Below are 26,153 nucleotides of genomic sequence, written 5' to 3'. Positions count from 1 at the left end.
TTTCTAGTCCAGAAGCCAAATGGGTCATTCCGGCATTTTATCTCCGTCAACATGGGATAAGGATTTTTCCATACCTCGATGAATTATTAATCCTGGCTCAATCTCAGGAATTGCTTCACGGTCATCTGCAACAGACAATAGCTTGTTTACAGAGACTCACTTGGCTCATAAATTGGGCAAAGTCTTCCCTGGTTCCGTCACAACGGATGACTGACTTGGGGGCTGTGTTGGATTCGGGTCTTCAAAGAGTAATTTTACCTCTGAACAAAATATCCAAAATTCAGTCAAGGATTCAGGAGCTGCTACACAGTCAAAAGGTATGCATTCACGCAGCAATGCGTGTGATCGGGTTAATGGTGTCGACATTCGACATGGTGCAGTATGCTCAGTTCCACTCGAGACCTCTGCAACGTCTGATCCTTTCATCAGACAATAAAAACACAGACTATGGTCCTTCCCCAGGAAGTAAGGAGGTCATTAGCCTGGTGGCTACAGACATCCCATCTGGACAAAGGGAGACCCTTTTGGATAAGAAAGTTGCCTGCCAATAAATATATTGGAACTTCGGGCCATATATATGGCACTTATTCAGGCAAAGGACATCCTTCAGGGGATACCAGTCCAAATCTGCTCGGGCAATGCCACAGCAGTAGCGTACCTCAACCATGAGGGAGGAACTCTCAGCCAAAACGCAATGAAGAAGGCAAGTCACACGGTAAAGTGGGCAGAACTTCATCATCCAGCATTGTCCGCCGTGTTCATTCCGGGAGATTTTCTCTGTTGACACACCATTTATGCAAACAAATGGACTTTACACCCCGAGATCTTCCAGACTCTGGTAGACAAGTGGGGGTTACCAGAGATAGATCTCATGGCATCCCATCAGAACAACAAAGTTTCCGCATATGGGTAAAGAACAAAGGATCCCAAAGCGATCTTTGTGGATGTTCTGTCCGTGAGATGGGACTTTCATCTGGCCTATGTGTTTCCACCAATCGCTCTGTTACCCAGGGTAATGCGAAAGGCAAAACAAGGAAAGGGCTCCATAATACTAATAGGTCCGGCTTGGCCCAGAAGACATTGGTACACAGATCTGCAAAGAATGTCGATGGATGCTCCATTCCTACTCCCTCAACGTCCAGATCTACTGTCTCAGGGTCCTTGCTATCCCAAGCACCTTGATCAACTGTCTTTGACTCTTGAGACTTCCATTGTGAAAGCAAGAGGATTCGCACAACAGGTAATTCAAACAATGCTAAAAGCAAGGAAACCATCCTCCGCTTACATTTATCACCGAATATGGCAAGCCTATATTCAATGGTGCAGTGACCGGAAATTTGACCCTAGGTCTTTCAGAGTTTCCAGAGTCCTAGCATTCCTTCAGACAGGAATGGACAAAGGTCTAAGGGTGGCTTCCTTGAGAGTGCAAGTGTCAGCATTGACTGTATGGTTCTAAAAGAAAATTGCTAACCTACAGGATGTGCACACTTTTTTCTGGGGAATGTTGCACATTCAACCTCCTTTTTGTTCCTCCTACAGTGCCTTGGGACTTAAGTTTAGTCCTAAAAGCCCTTCAAGTTGCCCCATTTGAACCACTAAAATGAGTGGATCTTAAATGGTTGACAGCTACAGTTCTCTTTCTACTGCCTATTGCTTCAGCTAGAAGATTTTCAGATTTAGGGGCATTGTTATGTCGCCCTCTTTTTCTGATTTTTTTTTTTTTTTTTATCCAGATAGAGAGGTTCTCAGAACCAAATCTGGGTATCTTCCTAAGGTGGTGTCTAAATTCCACCTTAACGAAGAAATTGTAGTCCCGGGCCTGGCCTTCCAAAGGCCGGACCTTTCTATGGGAGATGCATCGTTGGACATAGTCCGTGCCTTAAGGATCTACGTGGATCGTACCAGTGCCATCAGAAAAACAGGCACTCTGTTCATTCTGTACGGATTTCACAAGAGAGTATGGCCTGCTGACAAGCAGACACTGGTGTGGTGGCTTTCGAATAATGATTTCAGAAGCATATTCTCAAGCTGATCTCCCTAATGTCTCACTCTACTCGTAAGGTAGGTCCATCATGGGCAGCACAACGTGGTGCTTCAGCAGAACAGATATGTAAGACATCCACATTATCTTCCATTAACACATTCATTAGATATTATGCCTTTGATACCTTTGCCTCTCAGGATGCTGAATTCGGGCGAAGGATTCTCCTGTCCAATCAGGAGCGTCCCCACTACTAAATTGCTTTGGGACATCCCAATGTTATCCTGTGGATAACCTGTGGAACCTGCAGGAGAAATAATCGTTATGGTAGACTTACCATTGATAACTCTATGTCCACAGGATCCACAGGGATCCCACCCTGACACACCTGATTTGAGGATCCTTTCACTCACTAACCTCTTCTTTCTTGTACGGAAGGATGTGCATGTGTGTTCTTCTCGCCTGATTAGGGCTCTCTATAATGCTCCTGCCTTGAGCTTTGGAAAACAACTGATTTGCCTGAGCCAGGAGGCGGGGATATAGGGACGGCCCCGTTGCACTCTGGGAGGCCGAAAGCTTTAATCGTTTGGTGCCAATCCGCTATCGCTACCTCATATCCCAATGTTATCCTGTGGACTTAGGAGAAATAGTTATCAACGGTAAGTCTACCGTAACGATTATTTTCATGCTTCAGAACTGCTATTCTTTCCATTGCAGGTCACCAGGCTCCCGGTTGCTGAATGCTCCCACTTTCCTTCATGTGACTTGTGCCTTGGAGCCGGGGACCCTTTCTGCGGGTGGTGTGTACTGCAGGGAAGGTAAGGGACCGATTTTAATAATCACTAGGTCATATACAGTAGAGATAAATCAGTTGTGAACTAGGTATCTGGAAAGGAAAGGTAGAGTGTATACTCTAGCTACATAGCGGCGTTATCCTTCCATAGGAAGCTGTTAGAAGATGGGTAGACCGTGCCCTGAAGCGGTGCACATGGTAAGTAACTGAAGTAGGCTGAGGCATTTAAACAATGCTCAATTTGATATAAAGGAATCTAATGTGTACAAAGAAAAGATTTGTTTTAAACTACTACACCACCAGCCTGAACCTTTGACAACAGGGCAGGAGGTGGGTCCATAGATTCAAATTCTTTACACCAAATTCTGGCCCTACCACCTGCATGGTACTTTCGCCCACAGGACTGTTGCTCACTGCTTGCTGCATACTGGTATTTTTAGATCACCGGTATACTTACCTGCCAGGACAGCTCTTAAACTATAGAGATGTCCTGGTGATGGTAAGGCTTCTGGGTTCATGACTCTGGAGTCCTATTGGGCATGTACGGCCATCAGCCTGCGCAAGCTGTGGGTAACTGAGAGAAATCTGAAGGATCCTTTGGCAATTTTTTTTAGTCCATAGCACATAGGCTTCTATAGGGATTGCCATTTACAGAAGGCGTTGCCTATCAGACACAAGCTTTGGAATGTAACGCTTTCCAATTCTGAGCATGATATATATGGGCACGGTGAAGCCCCATAGAATCTTATGGGGACTGCTTTGCCTTGGGTCTGCAGCAGAGATCTCTGATATTTGTGTTGGATCTTTATAATGGTGTGTACACTCTGTGAGATATTTTCTTACGATTTTGACTATGTAGTCAAAATCGTAAGAAAAGTTAGTGCAGATCGCAAGGTGAAAGCCACCTTACGATCCTGATTGGATGCCGATGCGCGGTTCCACGCGGTCGGCATCGCAAGCTTAGATAGACTGTTTCTGGGGTACTCAAACCCCCCTGTCTAGCTGTCAGAGAAAAAAAAAAATAGGTGTATAGTTCCCATATGGTGGAGCTACCATAGAGGAAAGAGACTTTGGGGAGAGTATAAACTATAAGATAGATTAGATAGATAGATAGATAGATAGATAGATAGATAGATATTTTTACATCTCAACTTCTTTATTCAAACACATTTTCAGCAACTTAAATGAAGGGATGGTGGGAGGGAAAGACCGAAAACACAATGGGAGGAGGGGTGGAAGATAACTTTGTGAGACTTAAGGTGGGTACACACTGACAGATATATCTGCAGATCCATTGATCGGCAGATGTATCTATGGACGGATCAGGCAGTGTGTTGAGCATACACACTGCCCGATCCGTCAGGGACTGACGTCATGACTGGTGCACGCCCGCCCAGTTCAGCTGTCAATCACCGCCGGTTGCTGCAGCACGTGTATGGGCGGTCGGCCGACCGCACGTACCCGCACAGCGACGCGCCAATACTGTCCGTCGGCTGTGCTGCGTGGCCAACGCGATATGTCTGCGAACGACGGAGTTCACAGACATATCGCGCGAACACACTGGCCGACGGACCCGCGATATATCGGCCGTTCAAGAGAACGGCCAATATATGTCGCCCAGTGTGTACCCACCTTCATACGCAGAACATCATGAGATAGCACAATGAAACAACAATGTAATATTGTAAGTGATACATTAAAGAAGTAGACTCTGCAATCACACACGAGGGCTTTCGGCAAATGGGAAAACCCCACTAGAGACCACTGAGCTAAAGCCCTACAGTCATGGGAAGAAGGACAAATAGGGAGACCAGGTAAAAGGGAGTGGCTTTATTATCAACAATGTGCGAAATACGTTCCATCTTTATGGGGGCTATTCAATTCAGCATAACATGAATAGCTTCAGGGAGGAGGTCCCAGAGCTATACAGTTGTCCCCATCACATTGTGCACTTAGTCGGGAGATGCCAGTTACTGCCCCTTGAGACGGGTGTTTAGAAGGGGTAACCAGCGTTCTCCAACCTAAGTGCCAGCCGTAATGCTGTTTGCACATGTGCTAAGGCAGAAAACAGCATTGTGGCACAAGTTTAGTCTGCTCTCTGCTCGCACCTCAGGAAGGGTGTGAGTCGAAATTCTCTACTTGAGTTTAACACAGTCAGTTGAATAGCTCTAGTACTGGCCACCCGGCGCTATCCATATTGAGCTGAATTGAATCGCTCCCATATATATCTTATGTGGCCCCTATGTTGGCAGCTTATATTATATTTCATCCTAATGTCTGTGTCCAGACAAACCCTCCCTGGGGCCCTTTCTAGTAAGAACATGGAATCTCTATAGCCATACAACGAGCAATGGAAGGAGCTCTGCATTACATTTTCTAAAGTTTAAATCAATGTAAACTGTGTAATGGATCCTGTAGCCGGGCAGTCTTGTATTATTCCTGTGATATTTGGGGTTGGCTCAGTCATCACTGCTGCAACAGTGCAGAGAACCTGTCCTTTGTATAATTTTACAAGCACTTGTGTGCTCGGGGCTGATATTGGTGGCCCTGCCCACCTTGCTATGAAGAGGCATCCATATTGGTATCACGTTTGATATTGTGGGCTGTGCCAAGTACATATTTATGACTCTGTCCACTGTACAGTTATCCTACTAACACCCTAAAGAAGCCACTACTGTAGTAACAGGGTGTGTACTTAGTTGTTAGTCCAGACTCCTAATAAAGGTCCGCAACTGATCTCCTAGGGATTGTATGTGTGATGACACAAACTAGTTTGTGATGATAGTTTGTTTATATTACTGTTATTGTTGTTCTTGTACATATTCAGTGATCCTTACACCTTGTTTGCAGGTGCACAGAGCAGGAAGAGTGTTCTGACAGTGACCAGGCGAACCACTGGCTGTGGAGTTTTAGTGATCAGAATCAATGTGTGTCCATCCAGGGCCTTTCCCCAGCTAATCAGAGCCGACACGAGCAGACAGAGGTGTGTGTAATACATAGCAGGCGGCAGAGAAAGGAGCAGCAGTCAACTTCCTCTAGGATTGTGATAACCAAGAGAGTAGCTTGCACTCAGTTGCACAGCAATAATAACAATATACTTATATACAGATCTTTTATACAGTGCAATTTGTACAGATGTATCATCATATATTATTGCTGCGTGCGACTGCTAGCGCCGAGCGTCTCTTTTTGCATTTTTTAACCAAAAATCCAGGCCACATCCCTTTATACCTCAGCAAATTACAGACTGTCTTGCAGAAATCAAGACTATTGTTAGGCATATTGTTGGGCGAGTTTCTTTCTTCTGCTTTGGACGGTATTGTTTGGCTAGACTGTTACCATGTTTATTATTGCAGTGAGATGGAGCAGATCTCATTGTGTATATGGGACAGTGGGATCGGTATGAAATACCTCCAATCAAAATCCCGACAGCAATTGACCGACGGACAAAATACCGACATTTAAAATACCGACAAGGTCAAAGTACCAACGTGTAACATGCCGACAGGTCAAAATACAGACATGCTTTTTCCATTGTGTTTTTGTGTGTATGTCGACATAGATCGACATGGACACCATATAAGTGTACCGCGTCCCCTCGCATGGGTTGCTGCGCTCGGCACACTATTTTATTCCCCCTCCAGGTCCACTGGGATGGTAAAGTAGGAACAAGTCGGTTTCAATGAAAAAATGATGAAAAACTCATGTCTGCATTTTGACCTGTTGGCTTTTTACATGTCGGTATTTTGACCTTGTCGGTATTTTAAATGTCGGGATTTTGTCCATGTCGGGATTTTGACCTTGTCGGGATTTTGACCGTCGGTCAATTGCTGTCGGGATTTCGACCGTCGGGATTTTGATTGGAGGTAAATTGACTGCATCCCGGGACAGTTTATGTAGCGAGGCTATTTATTACCTAATAGGAAATACAGGGTCCTGTCCTGTACTTTCACTTTGGTGTATTAACATCTCTTTTCTTGTTCCCCCAGGTCTCCATGACTGTGCTACAGTTCCCTGCTGTGGCCAAAAAGGATGGCTGGATATGTTTGTTCAATGACTTGTCCAGTTCAGCACAGATTTATGGAAACCAGGTCCGATGCAGCTCTCCTCTACCAGAACACCTGCCCCCTAATGATGTTGGCAAAGGTGAGTCGAGCCGCCAGGCCTGATTTTCCATGGGACACTTGTGTAGGAGCAGGTCCAAACCTCATACTACTGTAAACTTCAGTACATGGTTATGTTTAATAAATAACTTTTTTTTTTTTTTTTTTTTTTTACAAGATCTTTCTTTATGGAGTAAAACCAGGTTCTATCCATGGGCCTCATTCCCGAGTTGATCGCACTCTGCCGATTTTCGCAGCGATCAGGTTACTACTGCGCATGCGTGTGCACCCCAATGCGCACTCTTGTCATACGGGTACAAACAGCATTGTTGCTTTGCAATGCTTCTAGCGGCGATTCCATTCGCACAGACGATCGCAAGGAGATTGACAGAAAGAGGGCGTTGATGGGTGTCAGCTGACCGTTTTCTGGGAGTGGTAGGGAAAACGCAGGCGTGTCCAGGCGTTTGCAGGACGGGTGTCTGACGTCAATTCCGGGACCGGACAGGCTGAAGTGATCGCAAGGGCTGAGTAAGTTCAGACCTACTTAGAAACAGCAAAAAACTTTTTCGTCCCGCTCTGCTGCACATGCGATCGCACACTTGCAAAGCGAAAATATACTCCCCCGTGGGCGGCGACTATACGTTTGCACGGCTGCAAAAAGTAGCTAGCGAGCGATCAACTCGGAATGAGGGCCCATGTCTGGGAGATGCTTAGTGCAGAGCTTGGCTGGGTCAGGACAAAGAATGGGGGGGATTTGGGTGCTTGGATTGCACACACTTATTTTTAAACATTTGGGATGCAGCCATGCTGAGACTTGTAGTGCCGCATAGAAAAAAGAAAAATGCAGATGCATTACTTACTGTATAGTCAAGACAATTACAATAAACTCTACAATTTACCATGGAATATAATTGAGGTTCTTAGCACGTTTGTGCAAAAATGCATGACGGCCTACCAGTTCCTTGTGAACCTCATCAGGTGGGTCCTAACATACCCTTACCTATCATAGTGACTTAATTAAAATTGCGCAAGGGAAGGTGGGTGGTTTAGCAGAAGCCTCCCTCAATAAGTGTACATAAATGAAGACGATGGGGGGTGGGGGAGTCGGAACAAGACAGCAGTCTGCACCACAGAAGAATTGTTTTTCATATATATATATATATATATATATATATATATATATATATATATATATATATATATTCTGTCCATGGATATATAAACGGATTAAAGTTTAAGGGAGGTATTCAAATGATATATCACACCCAATCTCCTTTATAAAGTGATCCCCGTTATAGTAATCAGGTTTAGCTGCGTAAATGGTTGGGCACTTCGCTACCTCAAATGATTATACCAAGCCCGTCAGCAGAAACAGAACGGGTGTGGAAGGGCATGCTGGGATGTGTAGTTCCACAGCAGCTGGAGGGCTGTTGATTACCCCTGCTTTAAATTTTCTTACAGTAGTTATTGTCTACATTTATCTGCCAATCCCAGGCTGATTGAGCAGGGTACAGGTGGGTATACCTTAGCTAGTCTCCAAATGATGCGTTTCTAACCTCCTATTAAAACTGCCATAAAGATTTTTGTGTTGTTTCCTCTTTATATATCCATTGTGCGTACACTGAAGCATTAGGAGTCGCATTGGTAAAGAACACAAATTCAGACTTTTGCACAAATCAAATCAGCATTTTAGATGTCCTTAGTTTGTTGGGTTTAAAATCTGTTTCCTCTTTACAGGTCCACCCAGGCAGTATGCCCCCATTTCCATGCAGGTCTTCTGGCTCTCTGATGGCCTGCAGGGTGTGGAGTAACAGATCCACAGTCAATAGGTCGATACCATATGGTCAATAGGTTGACAGGTACAAATGGTCAACTTTTAAAAGGTAGACAGCACAAAAAGTTAACAGGGTAAAAAAGGTTTATATGAACATTGTCCACACACACAGTTCTTGGGGGTGTCATTTTGTGGTGTGGTGTCACTTCGCTCCCCACGCTACGGGCAAGATGTTTTGTTCCACTACGCTCGCCAGAGGGTTCCTAAAGGCATTAGATGGTGACATGGATCGTTAATTAAAGCTAAAGTTTAAAAAATTTGGAACCCCCCCTCCCCCAAAGATGTCAACCAATTTTGTGTTGACCTTTTGACCCTGTCGACCTAAAGTACCTGCCGAATTTTGTACTGTCTACATTTTACATGCCGACCTTTTTGTCCTTGTCGACCTTTTGTACCTATTGCTCTTATTGTGTTGACCTACAGACTGTTGATCTGTCATCCGCCGCCCTGCCATGCAGTGTGATGTAGGCTTCAGCACATTGTAATGTAATCTGGCTCTAATGCATTTTGCACGTTACAGTGATGTAAAGGGAAATGTATCAAACCTTCTAAAGTGGACAAGTGGAGCCTCTGCATAGCTGCCTATAAGTGTGAACTGGGCACAGAATAAGCACCCTCCAGCTATATGCCCTAACACCCTGCCAACTCACTCACCACATCCACGTTTTCCCTAGTTCATTCGGACTTCCTGCTAAGCCCCACCTCTATTAGGGTATATGGAGGCAGTTCCACCAACCAGGGACTATAGTGTGTAGGTGTCTGTGAGCTGGATTACTGATCGTTTAGTGCACATACAAACTAAATAACGAGTATAGGGGCTACTGAAATGTTGGTTCACTTTAAGGGAAAATTAGTAAATAAAGAGGTTTCTCAGTCCAAAGTGACTTAAGCCCATTTTGGTTTTTCATATTTCACATTGGCTGCTTTTGTCTTTGGGGTGGATTCATAGGCGAGCGCTAATGGCACCGCCACTGCAAAATGATGCACAAGTCACAGGAGGCGTCATAAGTAAAGAAACGCCTCCTGCCAGCTTCTCTGACCCACTGCTTCTACAGAAGATGCAGCATCGGACCATCTGCGTGACCGGCAGACATATGAGTAACCCCCAGGATATTCAGGATGCAGGGCCAGTGAAGCGGAGTGCAAGGACGCAGCCACTGGCTTCAGTGTGCCCAGATAACGGGGCTGACGTGCTCCCATTTCCTGAAATGCTCCTTATCGTTGACCCCAAACACAGCAGCATGTCAGTTATGCTGCGGCTTTTGAGGCACTGAGATCAACGTTGCAGATCCTTAAACATTGGAGATTTACGTAGATCTCTGAATCAGGCCTCTGTTTCTGTGCACATTACAGTTTGTGGGTCCTAAAGCATAAAGGGGCCCATTTATCACTAATCACATAGTCAATGTGATCTGATCTGATATTAGTGCCCAGGATCGCATTGCAGTGTATCAGTGAGCCCCCGCAGGTACAAGAGCTCTGAAAGTAGGCCGTCCCTGCGATGTGCACAATGTGGAAGCTGGGCTACTGCACTAGTGCGGTCCTAATGACCGCACATGCACAACAGCCATTTCCGGGGAACCCTCTGCTGGCTAAGATTGCGGTGTGTAGGCCGTAGGCTACAGCAGGCTACCGCCATCATCAGATGGCGACAGCTGTGGGGGTTAGTCTCCGAAATGCATTCCAGAAATTGATCAATCTGGCAGCGTCGCATTCCCTATAGAAACGTATGTGGGACGCGGCTGCCGGTGGGAATGGGGGGATTGCAGCAGGTATCGGAGATAACTGCCGTGGTCCCTCCTACATACGTTCACGTGATACTAAATATTTGCGGTAAACCCCCTATTTTCGGGGAAATAGTCGCAAATATTTTCTTTTAGAAAAAGAATTTATTAAGTGTTTGAAATGCGACAGAGCTCTATGATGGTCATGTCCCGTGGTCACATTACGTGGAAAGGTTTGCCACACATGACCTTAGTTCTGCTTACATATTTCTGCCTCGGCTCTGCAGTTTGGGAGATTCAGTTGCATACTTGTGATCAGAAAGACATAGAGAGGATTTAGCCTGTGCTTGCAGAAATCTGTTTTTTCAGGCGTGGGCAGCATTCGTAAGGGTCCTGAGATTCCCAAACCTCCGGGTGATGGTGGCATGTCGTGCAGTGATTACATGAGGAAGTGGTGTGGTCTGGTCATGGGTCAGCCGCAGTCTATTACGGAATCTCGTGTTTGTCCTATGAAGCAAGCTCCTCTGATTGTGTTCAGAGGTCATGTTCCACACTGATGACTCTGTTGCTTGACTCTTTTTTTTTTTTACATGATAAATATATCCTGCTAATTCCATAACAATGAATGCAGCTCCATAACCAGAACTTACATGCAGCAGGCTCGCTGTCCGGTGCACCGCTGAAAGTACGTTCCCCCTGGTCTGCTCCAGTTCCTCCTCTTGTTTCACATACAGTTGCATGGGTGGACAAGTCCCTCTGTTTTATGCTTTGGTATTCGGGGTGGGAGATGGGTTTCTGGTGGGAATGGTCGACCGTGTTAAAGTCGACATTCATTAGGTCGACCACTATTGGTCGGCATGGACTAATAGGTGACAGATGAAAATGGTCGACACGGGACAAGTCGACACATGAAAAAGTAGACATGGATTATTTTAACGGTTCATGGTGTCATTTTTTCCGTAACGTGACCAGGAACCCCAATTAGTGTATTGCTACCCTGCTGTGGCCAAAGTTACCGTTCCCAATCGTAGTCCACGTGGATGGTAAAGTCTGAAAAAGTTCAAAATCTAATTATTATTTTTTAAAAGCCATGTCGATCTTTTCATGTGTCGACCTGTCCTGTGTCAACCATTTTCATGTGTTGACCATTTGTCCATGTCGACCAATAGTGGTCGACCATCCAAACGGATACCGGAAATGGAGGGAGCGGCTCCTCTATAGTCCACTGTACTCATCCTGTCGTTCACAGACTGTACAATGCCAGCGTTACATACAAATAGTTAAATAAAGTCATTTTATAACATAATGACTTAATGGAGCATAACTGATTTAGAAGAAAGTTACCCAATCTTGTCTGAACTTGTACAAGAGGAATCAGATCTGTTCCGTCATGGGGGGAAGTGTGTCTGTGGTCTGTGTCTGTGGAATCAGGAAGTCCTGTTGTGTGGCTAGGGAAATACTCTGCAGTTGCCTTGGAGTCGGACATTGCTGTTTACATACTTTAGCACTACAGATGGCAACTGCCTGACCACAGCAAGCAAATTAGGGTGCATGGAGATTCCGGCACCTTTTAAAGGGATTTTCTTTCTATACAGTAAAAACTGTTACAGAACGAGGCCCATACCTTTACCACCCTATACATTATACAGTGATACTATCCCGCAAACACATGCCACCGTCACGCCCACCAGAGCTGCAACTAGACCTTTTAGTGCCCTGTGCCAGAGAGAAAATGGGTGCTTCCCCCCATTTTTCCATTAGGGACATAAGGCCTTGTGGGGAAGGGGTATGAAATGATTGATCCCAGAGATGCTATGATGCCCCTCCCCACATTATATATATATATATATTTCTCTGACGTCCTAGTGGATGCTGGGAACTCCGTAAGGACCATGGGGAATAGCGGCTCCGCAGGAGACTGGGCACAAAAGTAAAGCTTTAGGACTACCTGGTGTGCACTGGCTCCTCCCCCTATGACCCTCCTCCAAGCCTCAGTTAGATTTTTGTGCCCGGCCGAGAAGGGTGCACACTAGGGGCTCTCCTGAGCTTCTTAGTGAAAGTTTAGTTTTAGTTTTTTTATTTTCAGTGAGACCTGCTGGCAACAGGCTCACTGCATCGAGGGACTAAGGGGAGAAGAAGCGAACCTGCCTGCTTGCAGCCAGCTTGGGCTTCTTAGGCTACTGGACACCATTAGCTCCAGAGGGACCGAACACAGGCCCAGCCTCGGAGCTCGGTCCCAGAGCCGAGCCGCGCCGCCGGCCCCCTTATAGAGCCAGAAGCAAGAAGAGGTCCGGAAAATCGGCGGCAGAAGACATCAGTCTTCACCAATGTAGCGCACAGCACTGCAGCTGTGCGCCATTGCTCCTCATACACACCTCACACTGCAGTCACTGAGGGTGCAGGGCGCTGGGGGGGGGCGCCCTGAGCAGCAATAAAAACACCTTGGCTGGCAAACATACATCACATATAACCCCCAGGGCTATATGGATGTATTTTTACCCCTGCCAGAATCCATAAAAATGCGGGAGAAAAGTCCGCGAAAAAGGGGCGGAGCCTATCTCCTCAGCACACTGGCGCCATTTTCTCTCACAGCTCCGTTGGAGGGAAGCTCCCTGGCTCTCCCCTGCAGTTACTACACTACAGAAAGGGGTTAAAAAAGAGAGGGGGGCACTAATTAGGCGCAGTATTAATAAAACAGCAGCTATAAGGGGAAAAACACTTCTATAAGGTTATCCCTGTATATATATATATAGTGCTCTGGTGTGTGCTGGCATACTCTCCCTCTGTCTCCCCAAAGGGCTAGTGGGGTCCTGTCCTCTATCAGAGCATTCCCTGTGTGTGTGCTGTGTGTCGGTACGATTGTGTCGACATGTATGAGGAGGAAAATGGTGTGGAGGCGGAGCAATTGCCTGTAATGGAGATGTCACCACCTAGGGAGTCGACACCTGAGTGGCTGAGCTTATGGAAGGAATTACGTGACAGTGTCAGCTCTTTACAAAAGATTGATGACATGAGACAGCCGGCTACTCAGCCTGTGCCTGTCCAGGTGTCTCAAAAGCCATCAGGGGCTCTAAAACGCCCGTTACCTCAGATGGCAGATACAGACGCCGACACGGATACTGTCTCCAGTGTCGACGATTAAGAGACGAATGTGACTTCCAGTAGGGCCACACGTTACATGATTGAGGCTATGGAAAATGTTTTACATATTTCTGATAATACCAGTACCACTAAAAAGGGTATTATGTTGGGTGAGAAAAAACTGCCTGTAGTTTTTCCTGCATCTGAGGAATTAAATGAAGTGTGTGATGATGCGTGGGTTTCCCCCGATAAAAACTGTTAATTCCTAAAAAGTTATTAGCATCATACCCCTTCCCGCCAGAGGATAGGGCACGTTGGGAAACACCCCTTAGGGTGGATAAAGCGCTCACACGCTTGTCTAAACAGGTGGCACGACCGTCCCCGGATACGGCCGCCCTTAAGGAACCTGCTGACAGAAAGCAGAAAAATATCCTAAAATGTATATACACTCTCACGGGTGTGATACTGCGACCAGCAATCGCCTCAGCCTGATTGTGCAGTGCTGGGGTGGCTTGGTCGGATTCCCTGACTGACAATATTGATACCCTAGATAGGGACAGTATATTACTGACTATAGAGCATTTAAAAGATGCATTTCTATATATGCGTGATGCACAGAGGGATATTTGCCGACTGGCATCAAGAGTAAGTGCGCTGTCCATTTCTGCCAGAAAGGGTTATGGACAAGACAGTGGTCAGGTGATGCTGATTCCAAAAGGCATATGGAAGGGGGACTTCACCCAGAAGTCTTCCACATGATTGTAAACCGTTGGGAAAAACAAAAGGTGGACATGATGGCGTCCCGCCTAAACAAAAAATTGGACAGGTATTGCGCAAGGTCAAGGGACCCTCAGGCAATAGCTGTGGACGCTCTGGTAACACCGTGGGTGTACCAGTCAGTGTATGTGTTCCCTCCTCTTCCTCTCATACCAAAAGTACTGAGAATTATAAGACGGAGGGGAGTAAGAACTATACTCGTGGCTCCGGATTGGCCAAGAAGGACTTGGTACCCGGAATTTCAAGAGATGCTCACGGAGGACCCGTGGCCTCTACCTCTAAGAAGGGACCTGCTCCAGCAAGGACCCTGTCTATTCCAAGACTTACCGCGGCTGCGTTTGACGGCAGGGCGGTTGAACGCCGGATCCTGAAGGAAAAAGGCATTCCGGATGAAGTCATCCCTACCCTGATCAAAGCCAGGAAGGATGTAACCGCAAAGCATTATCACCGCATTTGGCGAAAATATGTTGCGCGGTGCGAGGCCAGTAAGGCCCCAATGGAGGAATTTCAACTAGGTCGATTCCTGCATTTCCTGCAAACAGGAGTGTCTATGGGCCTAAAATTGGGGTCCATTAAGGTTCAAATTTCGGCCCTGTCAATTTTCTTCCAGAAAGAACTAGCTTCAGTTCCTGAAGTTCAGACGTTTGTAAAAGGGGTACTGCATATACAGCCTCCTTTTGTGCCTCCAGTGGCACCTTGGGATCTCAATGTAGTTTTGGGGTTCCTAAAGTCACATTGGTTTGAACCACTTGAATCTGTGGAGTTAAAATATCTCACATGGAAAGTGGTCATGCTGTTGGCCCTGGCCTCGGCCAGGCGCGTGTCAGAAATGGCGGCTTTATCCTGTAAAAGCCCTTATCTGATCTTCCATTCAGACAGGGCGGAATTGAGGACTCGTCCTCATTTTCTCCCTAAGGTGGTTTCAGCATTTCATCTGAACCAACCTATTGTGGTACCTGCGGCTACTAGGGACTTGGAGGACTCCAAGTTGTTGGACGTAGTCAGGGCCCTGAAAATATATGTTTCCAGGACGGCTGGAGTCAGAAAATCTGACTCGCTGTTTATCCTGTATGCACCCAACAAGCTGGGTGCTCCTGCTTCTAAGCAGACTATTGCTCGTTGGATTTGTGATACAATTCAGCTTGCACATTCTGTGGCAGGCCTACCACAGCCAAAATCTGTAAAAGCCCATTCCACAAGGAAGGTGGGCTCATCTTGGGCGGCTGCCCGAGGGGTCTCGGCTTTACAACTTTGCCGAGCTGCTACTTGGTCAGGGGCAAACACGTTTGCGAAATTCTACAAATTTGATACCCTGGCTGAGGAGGACCTGGAGTTCTCTCATTCGGTGCTGCAGAGTCATCCGCACTCTCCCGCCCGTTTGGGAGCTTTGGTATAATCCCCATGGTCCTTACGGAGTTCCCAGCATCCACTAGGACGTCAGAGAAAATAAGAATTTACTTACCGATAATTCTATTTCTTGTAGTCCGTAGTGGATGCTGGGCGCCCATCCCAAGTGCGGATTGTCTGCAATACTTGTACAAAGTTATTGTTAACTAAATCGGGTTATTGTTGTTGTGAGCCATCTTTCCAGAGGCTCCTCTGTTATCATGCTGTTAACTGGGTTCAGATCACAGGTTGTACGGTGTGATTGGTGTGGCTGGTATGAGTCTTACCCGGGATTCAAAATCCTTCCTTATTGTGTACGCTCGTCCGGGCACAGTATCCTAACTGAGGCTTGGAGGAGGGTCATAGGGGGAGGAGCCAGTGCACACCAGGTAGTCCTAAAGCTTTACTTTTGTGCCCAGTCTCCTGCGGAGCCGCTATTCCCCATGGTCCTTACGGAGTTCCCAGCATCCACTACGGACTACGAGAAATAGAATTATCGGTAAGTAAATTCTTATTATATATATATATATATATATAGAGAGAGAGAGATATACACACACACACATTTATAGCACACTGCAAGGAAATGGATTCAGACACAAATCCTCTTATACCACATTCATGCATTTAACTTGAGAGCTTGTTGTTACTCAGTTACAATACCCTTTTATTACATAACACCTTTCAATATATTGCCATACCCAGGATTCAAACCTATAACCTGTTGCATTCTAATCAAACTCCCTACTCATTGAGCTATTTGATCCTACATATAAATGAACACTAAATGAAGCCTACTGGTACTTTTGTAAAAAAAAATAATCGGCATTGTAATTTAGCAGATCTATGCAGTGTGCAGCCACACACTACATAGATCAGTTCAGACGCAATGCTGATCATTTTTTCACAAAGTACAAGGTAAGATTCAAATAGTTAGAATTCTCTAGCTTAGTATTATCTACCTTTTTATGCAAGGGCAGATAGCTCAATGAATGGATTGTTTGACTGGGTATGGGTTTGAATCCCGGGTATGTCAGCATCTTGAAACGTAATAAAGGACAGTGTGACTAAATAAAAAAGAAATCTCAAGTTGAGTTCATGACTGTTGTATAGGTATTAGCGACAGAAGGGGTCAGGGTAGGAGACGGGCGGTCAGGAGATGCTGGGCTTCAAAAAGGGGGTAAGCTGCAAGTGAAAGTAATTAAAACGTATAAATGACAAGTGCCGTCAACAGCGCCCCCTACCTTAAATCGCTATATGTGGTGCCCCCTCCGCACACACCTAGTTACGCCCCTGACTCCCACAATAACAGACAGGACACCAAGCAGTGGAGAGAAAGTGACCACAGATTTTTATTTAAAATCTCTAATTTGAGCCATTTAATGGGAGTGTTATACCAGGGCAACCCAGTGCCAGCAAGTTAGCGGTCCAAGTTAGTAATGCCCATCGATAACTGACCAACTTACACTTTTTGCCCTGGTTACTAACCAAACCCAGGGTATTTTAACCCTCCAAACTGTGGGCTGTAGGCCCCTCTAGCAATCCTGAGGTTCCCCCCTCCCCCCCCTCAAACTGTAATATCTCTGTCTCCCCCTCGTTCTCTCTGTCTGTCTTTGTCTCTCTCTGTCTCTGATCCCAGCGATCACAATGCTGACGCCGGGATGCCGCACAGCGGTACAATGCCGGCGCCAGAATACCGGTGCCACATGCTTTTCTCCCTCTGTGGGTGTTCACGACACCCATAGAGTGAGAATATAACCTTACTTGCGCTCGCCCCGCTGCCGGCATCCTGGTGGCTGGAATGTCGCTGTTATTATACTGACAGCCGACCTCCCGGCCATCGGTATTACATACTGATTCCTATATGATTGCTGACAGAAATGTAGATAATTACAGTGTGAGTATGAACATTCGTAAACAGCCCTCCTCACTCCCTTAGACTGTCTCAGCCAGGGTGGGCTGTGCTGGGTTGCTAGCCAAGCAGTCTTGTTTTTTAGGAGGAGGTGGAGGTAAGCCCACCAACTTTTTTTTATATTTATCATGCTGGATATGCACTGCTCACCTCTTCTGCTGCCTCCACACATCTGCCTCCCAGTCTCATGGTACATGCACTGCCTGGGCTAACAATGAACCCTTAGACCAGGCACCAATGTGTTCCAGTGGCAGGATGCGTGTCAGGCTTCCTACCGCATTAAGGATTTACTCACTGGCCTAGGAGCTGCCTATTAGTGAAGATTGGATTTCGCCAAACAATACTTACCATTGGTAGTGTCTTAAGCCAGGTACCCACTGAAGCGATGTTGCACAAAAATGCCATTTTGGAACGACATATGGCTTACGTCGCTTAGTGTGTACGCAGGATTGCGCACTCCCGCAGTCACATGCGACGGATGCATGGTTTGATGTGCTGCACATCAAACCAAGCTTCCTTTTAAGCAACCTGGTGCCTATCGTACAGTGTGTACACCGGTCCGGACAACCAAGCACTATATCGGACCAACTCCCTAGAATGGAGTAGAATGAAGGTTGTTCTAGTGTGTACAGAAGCAGCGATAAATCGCTAGCAACATAACCTTACAACACATCATTAGGTCATTAACAAGATTGCAGTGTGTGTGTACACAGTTTGGTCTGTTCTGGGCTCAAGGGAAAATTTAGTAAGATGTAGGATTGAAGATTGCACATACTATAACTGGTTGACATCAGAAGTCCGATCAGGTGCAGCCTTTCATACTACCCCTTCCCATTACCATGTCTGAAATGTGAACTATTGGTCAGGGACATCCAAAGTGCGTCTAATTTCACAAATGGAAGTAGGCCCAGGTACTACTCACTGTACACTGTATTGTAATATCTATTTTTCTGCAGCGCGGTACATTGTATTCCACAGGGAATACATTGTGGTGTAGAGTTGGATCTTGATCCAGAGGCACCAACATGCTAAAGCTTTGGCTGTTCCCAGGGTACATTGCATGGCCTCCTCTATAACCCGCCTCCGGACACTGGAGCTCAGTTTGTAAGTTGGTGCCTGCAGACCAGGTCACTTAATAGGGGGGGCTGCGCTAGGCAGCCTGAAAAGTGCTTTTAGAAGACTTCAAGGGCTGCAGAACTTTATATGTCATTGTGACATACTGTGCTTCTGCTCCATCACCTCCCTAGCAGTGCTGTATACTCCCGCTGGCTGAATTCCCGGGTACTTGCGGCAGAGACGTTCCGGTTCCCAGGCACACCACCGCATATGCTCTCCTGGATCGCATGGCTGCTTCTTAGGGAGGAAGTAAAAGGGTCCCCCAGGTGGGACCCGCCGCTAAATCGCGATTTGGTCGCGGTCCCAGGAGACTTACCGCGCTGCTGGCGTGGACACTGTGTCAGTACAAAACCCCACTATATCCACCAGGGCAGGGAGCACAGGTCGGATTGTGTCAAATCCGTTTTCCTAAGGCTCCACAGTACCCGTTTGTGAGAGCCAGCATAGGGGATAAGGAGCTGACCTGTATTCCCTCCCCCAGCCCCGTGCGCCGTCTACTGCTGGTATTCCCGCCCTGGAGCCGCTTATCACTCTCCCTCACTCCCTGACTGAGATTTCGGCGTCATCTTCTCAAATAGCTGCGTTTAGTCTCCGGGACTGCAGGGCAAAGTCTCCTCTGTAAATCCGCCTGCCTCATCGGCGCTATGATTTTACAGTCACAAATAGTGGCAGATGCTCAATTAGCTTAGTGATATCACTCAGGTGCTTGAAAGGGAGGGGTATTTCTGAGCAAGAAAAAAAAAGGCATTTTGTTTCCCCCAGCACCCTGAATGATAACAGTAACCAGATTTAAATCCCACACAGTATTAGAATTCAGAGATCTCGGTTACATATATTTGCTCAAATGTATGAATAAGCCCCAAAGCCGCATCAAGGCGTCTCTGTATATTTGGGTAGCCTAGCGCTATATCTAGGTGCAGGGTGTGGCACCCCAAAGCACCAACATAAGCCAGAAAGCTCAGGGCAGCATACCAGTGAAAAAACTATAGTGTTAATAAATTAGTGTTAGGAAGCCGAAGCTATAAAGGTGATACAAAAATGAAATGTAATTAAAATGGAGAAATAGTGTTAAAGAAATTAGTATGTGAAAAGTGTTAATAGAATGTAAAGGTATGCCACTCTAAAGCCATCCAGCTCAGCCAGTCCAGAAGCACACCCCACATCTCCATTACCCCAATCTGGATCTATGATTAACCAGCAAGGAGCCACATGATAATGGATCCTTACTTAAATATATCTAAGCTAAGAGCTACCTTCCTTGGAGCAACCCCATAATGCTCCATATGGCATGTCAGGGCCTGCACCTCCTCCTAATGCAGGAACCTCTCTGCCTCTCACAACAGACATAAATAGTGGCAGATGCTCATTTAGCTTAGTGATATCATTCAGGTGCTTGAAAGGGATTTTACAGTCACTTAAGTATTCTACATGTCATTCTAAAGACAGTATTAGTTAAGAACAAGTGTCTCTCCGCCAGAATATTTGGTACAAGTGTTCTGATATATACATCCAGTCTCTGGCTGTGCATTGTTATATATCTATTTACTAGTCCAGTGCAGTTTTATTGTGTGTCTAAAATAATTTCTGCATTGTCACTGTGACTGTGTGTGCCTGCATCTGCTGTATGTAATTCACTTTCAGTGTATCACAGCTATAGCTGTCACTGTATTCTGTACCCTGGGGGGCTAGGTGCGTCGGGGTCAGATATATATAATGCTGTGCAGTATATACTGTTAAGTGTATTTTACTGCGCTCTTCAGTCACCTCATAGCGCATTTTATTCTCTGTTTATGTTATGTATTTACTGTCACATAAATAAGGGAGTGTTTTGCAGGTATTGTATTTGTATGGCTATATTGTACTGTTGCGCTCTATGGCTACATTCACTATAATGTCTGCCATAAAGGGCGGGAAACCCACGGGCGCTCCTGCATCATTAGGTGCTTGCGCCAAGGATTTACCTGAGGGGAAAGTTGTAACTGATGGTTTGTGTACTGGGTGCCATACATCTCCCAGTCAGCCCGCAGCCCCTGTAGCCAATCAGGAGCCACCTTGGGCAGCATTCTCAAGTATGCTGAACACGCTTGTGACACGTCTTACGCCCCCCCAAAGAGACAGACGTACCCGACACAGGCTCGTGCTTCCAAAACCACTAAGCCCAAACCTAAGCAATCCTGGGCTGCCCGTCAGCCTGCTTCCAAACAAGACAAGCCTGCTGCATGACGGGCCAGGCCTCCCACTGCGGGTGGGAGGCCGGCTTCTGCAATTCGCCCAGGTCTGGTTAAGGACCACTTCAGACGCCTGGGTGTGGGAAGTTGTCTCTCACGGGTACACTGTCTCTTTCAAGAGACGTCCCCCTCGCCAGTTCTGCACAACGTTTATTCCTTCGGACCCATTGAAAGCGCAAGCTCTACACCTGGTTGTGCGATCCCTCCTGGACACAGGAGTGGTAGTGCCGGTACCTCTGTCCCAGAGAGGCAGGAATACTATTCGACCCTGTTTCTAGTCCCGAAACCCAATGGGTCCTTCTGGCCTATACTCAACCTCAAATCATTGAACAAATTTGTGAGAGAAACTCTGCGCTCTATTGTACTGGACATGGAACCTGAAGACTATATGGTATCCCTGGACATACAGGATGCTTACCTGCATATACCTATTGCTATATCACATCAGCAATATCTGCGGTTTGCTATTGGCAACCTACATTATCAATTCCAGGATCTTCACCAAGGTCATGGCCATGATGACGGCCCTTTTCTGTCGTCACGGAATCAGGACCCTGCCATATCTGGACGACTTGCTGATCCTGGCAAACTCCCAAGATGTTCTCCTCAGTCATCTGGAACTGACGGTCCAATTCCTACAAGCCCACAGGTGGCTCATCAACTGGAAAAAGTCCTCTCTGGTCCCTGCTCGGAGCATGGTGCACCTGGAGGCACTGCTGGACACACACAGCCAAAGACTGTTTCTGTCTCCAGAGAAAGTCCTGAAACTTCAGGACAGGATCAGATACTTCCTTTCTCGCCCAAGAGTGTTGATACACTCAGCAATGTAAGTACTAGGCCTCATGGTGGCAGCTTTCGCTTAATTTCATTCCCGCCCTCTACAGAGGTTAATCCTTTCCAAGTGGAACGGCCTGCCTCATCGGATCAGGTCTCAAATGATCTCCTTGACTCCGGAGGTTCGTCTGTCACTGAGCTGGTGGCTACAGGACCAACAGTTGAACAGGGGCTGTCCCTTCTGGATCCCCAACTGGGTCCTACTGACTATGGACGCCAGTCTGAGGGGTTGGGATGCGGTGCTAGAGCAACACTCTCTCCAGGGTCGGTGGACCAAGGAGGAATCTCTCCTCCCCATAAACATTCTGGAATTGCGGGCAGTGTTCAATGCTTTGACTCTTGCCCTTCCTCTGATACAGAGCAGGCCTGTTCAAGTACAATCAGACAAGCCACCACGGTGGTATACATAAATCATCAAGGCGGCACTTGGAGCCGCATGGCAATGATGGAAGTGTCAAAAATCATTAGTTGGGTGGAACGCCATCTGCCAGCAATATCGGCAGTGTTCATTCCCGGAGTCCTTAACTGGGAAGCGGATTTCCTCAGTCGTCAGGACGTACATGCCGGAGAGTGGAGTCTTCATCCAGAAGTCTTTCAACTCCTAGTGGACACGTGGGGCCTATCAGATGTAGACTTGATGGCGTCCCGACACAATCACAAGGTTTCAGTCTACGGATCAAGGACAAGGGATCCTCAAGCAGCGTTTGTGGAAGCACTGGCAATTCCATGGAACTTTCAGCTGCCATACGGGTTTCCTCCAGTGTCACTCCTGCCCAGGGTACTACGTAAGTTCAAGCAAGAAGTAGGAATACTACTTCTAGTCGCTCCAGCGTGGCCCAGATGGCATTGGTTCTCAGACCTGCAGGGTCTATCGATAGAGCGTCCTCTTCTATTTCCTCAACGCCCAGACCTCCTTGTTCAGGGCACTTGTGTCTACCCGGACCTGGCCAGACTGGCTTTGACGGCGTGGCTCTTGAAGCTTCACTCCTGAGGGCCAAAGGATTCTCCGAGGCGGTTATCCAAACTATGCTAAAGGCCCGCAAACCAGCTACTGCACGGATTTATTACAGGGTCTGGAATTCTTACTTCACCTGGTGTGCTGCTAAGAATTACGATGCATATAATTTCAGAACTTCCAGACTTTTGGCTTTTCTGCAACAAGGCCTAGACTTAGGCCTTCGAGAGAAATACACAAATGAAGTGCGCTGTCAGCGGCAGCCTGTACTGGGAAGGTCAATTCCCTAAAATAATATGGATAAAAAGAAAGATAGGTACTGGCGCCGGCTGAGATCGAATATGAGATAAATAACTCAATTGGTGAAATTTAAAAATTATTATATTTAATAAACATTCATGAAAAAGAGGATATCTCACTCCTCTATAATAAAACACAAGCAATTGCTGTACAATAAAAAATACACTTTGTAGGATCCCACTATATTAACCCTTTTAGAGGTAAAGTCCACAATTCCTGGCTAGGACACTATTCCACATTTGCCCACAAGTTCAATTAGGTATAGGTGATTTACCAGACTGGATTCCAGATAAGTCCCCTAGGTCTCTTTTGCAGTGGAGAACCAGATGGCAAGAGGGGATGAGTCCAAGTCAAATAAGGAACTTGTGTCGGAATTTCATCCTAGTGGAAGCTGATGGGTCCAAAGTTTGCAAGGAGGTGGATAAGGGTGCTGGTATTAGTGGTCCTACAGGCTGAAGCTCAATGCGTTTCGCTGGTCTGATGAGTGCCAGCTTCCTCAGGAGCCTCCTGAGGAAGCTGGCACCCATCAGACCAGCGAAACGCGTTGAAAGAGATTTAACTATGGTAAGTCTGCCGTAAATCTCCTTCTTTTTTTTTTTCAGAAAGATAATTTTTCGTGCCGGATGTAATGGCTTGCGAGATATCCAGAGCTCCGAGGCTCCGGCCAAACTGGTAAGTTTTTTTTAAAGCGGCAAACATTTACATTAAACCTGGTTGGTTTTGCCTTGTAAACGTTTGCTGTTTTAAAAAAACTTATGAGTTCGGCCGGAGCCTCGGAGCTCCGGCCGTCTCGCAAGCCATTACATCCGGCCCATAGTCTTTATTGAAGATATAGTACATTTAAAAATCATTATTTAAACAATGCAATATAGTGAAACCATTACTGTTAAGCGTAAAACAGAGTTCAATCGTATTTTTACAGTTGTCAAAAGTATAAAAATCAATGTGAGATTAATTCGTACATGAATAGTAGATTGTTATAGATTGCACACAAAATGAAAGTGTGACTAAGTAATATAAAAAATACTTTAATAATAATTGCAAACAGTCACTGGAAATAAGTGTCCAAAAAGATTTTATGACTAAATAACAGACAAGAAAAAGGGAAGGGTGGGGTTAAGAGAAAAGGGAAGGAATAGGGGGGATAGGTAAGGCGGAGGGAATGTAGTGTGTAAGGTGCGAACATGACAACTGTCATCTATAGCTGATTGGGGGATCACCCAGGGAAATTCTAGTTTTGTTCCGCAACATTAATTTGAAACACTTTGATGTTAAACATCGCTTGGAAGAGTATGGGTAAAGCTTTCCCATATTAAAAAGAAACTTTCTATTCATCATTGTTCTTTTGCGTGGGGAGCCTTCTATCCAATACTTTTAAAAAAATAAAAAATTAACCGATAACTTATTAATAATGCCGTAATTGTACTGTACTATCACAATATTGCTATCCTGTATTTATTAAGTGACATATTCATTTGCGATATAGCGTACGATCCTGCCGATATTGTCCGGTTCTGAACGATATCGTTTAGTGTGTACGGACTCTATATCGTGCGATGCGCTTTCCCGTGGGCCGTCAGTGATGTCATGCATGTCCAACGGGCGATATCGCAGACAAGGGCCATGCTGTTGAATGCAGCATGGCCGCCCCCATCGCTCCCGACAGCGGCAAGTATGTATGCACCTGCCTATGATGGGGTCCTGTTGCGAACCATGTCGCATTGTGCAGACATCGTTGTAATGTGTATGCACCCTTATACGTACAGACTAACTTGCATAAAATATTAATATATGTTCGCTTACAATCTAAATGTCTTTCTGTTACCAGATCATATGACTGTACGGTTAGCGCTGGTATTCCAGGAGGTCACTGTGGCGGCCACAGACTTCGTCTTCTATGACTGCGGAGCTGTAATGGACCTGGCTGTCACTAACCCGTGAGTTTTTTATTGTGTGTGTGGAGACCACTAACGAATATGGGGGGGGTCATTCCGAGTTGATCGCACGCTGCCGATTTTCGCAGCGCAGCGATCATGTTACTACTGCGCATGCGTATGAGCCGCAGTGTGCACGCACGTCGTACAGGTACAAACAGCATCGTTGCTGTGCAATGCTTCTAGCGACGAATCCATTCGCACAGCCGATCGCAAGTAGATTGACAGGAAGAGGGTGTTTTTGGGTGTCAACTGACCGTTTTCTGGGAGTGGTAGGGAAAACGCAGGCGTTTGCAGGGCGGGTGTCTGACGTCAATTCCGGGACCGGACAGGCTGAAGTGATTGCAAGGGCTGAGTAAGTTCAGACCTACTCTAAAACTGCAAAAAACTTTTTTGCCCCGCTCAGCTGCACATACGATCGCACCCTTGCAAAGCTAAAATACACTCCCCCATGGGCGGCGACTGTGCGTTTGCACGGCTGCAAAAAGTAGCTAGCGAGCGATCAACTCGGAATGAGGGCCATGGTGTGAGGATTAAATGGATAAAGGAAAGATTTTTCTGGTGTAGGCCACGGTTGTTATATTATATAGCCTGCCGGACCAGCCGCAGAATCAGTGTAAGCAAGCTGTCCCCTGTTCCGCTAAAAAACGAAGAAACCACTGGCCTGGAAGCCATTCTCCTGTAATGTGGTAGTTGTACAAGTGCCTGAACGCAGTAAGTGAATTGGGCTGCCTTTTATGTTAGCTCGCCGATAACTGACATATTTGGAGAGTAAGACTGGGAAACTCTGTATTGCAGATATGTGATCATTTAAAAGCAGTGTGGGTAAGGAATGCAGAAGGGACTATGGGGTAGATGTATCAAGACTTGGAGAAACATAAAGTAACAACCAAGCAGCTCATAACTGTTGTTTTTTTATAAACAGCCTGTGAAATGACAGAAGCTGATTGGTTGGTTCTTTATCCCTCTCCACTTTATCTCTCTCCAAGACTGGAAACATCTCCCCCCTCCCATAACACTACAGCCACTGTCGCACAATTAAGTGCTACGCAGGCACGTACTATGGCAATAGAATGTAGGCTACATACCCCCTTTCATGTTCCAGTGTTCCTCTTTTTTAGCTGCAATAGAGAATGTTGCTGCTGATTTTCTCATTAAATCATTTGTGATCCAGCGGCGAGCCTGGATTTGAACC

General features: G+C 46.2%; 1 protein-coding gene across 2 annotated transcripts in view; it reads left to right on the top strand.

Moving 5' to 3' along the window:
- Positions 1 to 26,153, top strand: part of PLXNB3 (plexin B3) — a 181,534-nt gene that overhangs the window by 113,887 nt on the left and 41,494 nt on the right. For both annotated transcript variants that reach the window (XM_063936597.1, XM_063936598.1), the window contains exons 5-8: positions 2,699 to 2,799; positions 5,625 to 5,757; positions 6,764 to 6,920; positions 24,853 to 24,961. In XM_063936597.1, coding sequence (XP_063792667.1) covers positions 2,699 to 2,799; positions 5,625 to 5,757; positions 6,764 to 6,920; positions 24,853 to 24,961 — 500 coding nt within the window. The remainder of the gene's footprint in view (positions 1 to 2,698; positions 2,800 to 5,624; positions 5,758 to 6,763; positions 6,921 to 24,852; positions 24,962 to 26,153) is intronic.

This window comes from Pseudophryne corroboree, chromosome 8 (assembly GCF_028390025.1).
Source record: "Pseudophryne corroboree isolate aPseCor3 chromosome 8, aPseCor3.hap2, whole genome shotgun sequence".
In the NCBI taxonomy this organism is placed as follows: domain Eukaryota; kingdom Metazoa; phylum Chordata; class Amphibia; order Anura; family Myobatrachidae; genus Pseudophryne; species Pseudophryne corroboree.
The sequence above is the reverse complement of the archived record's forward strand: the minus strand, read 5'-3'. Positions and strand labels throughout refer to the sequence as shown.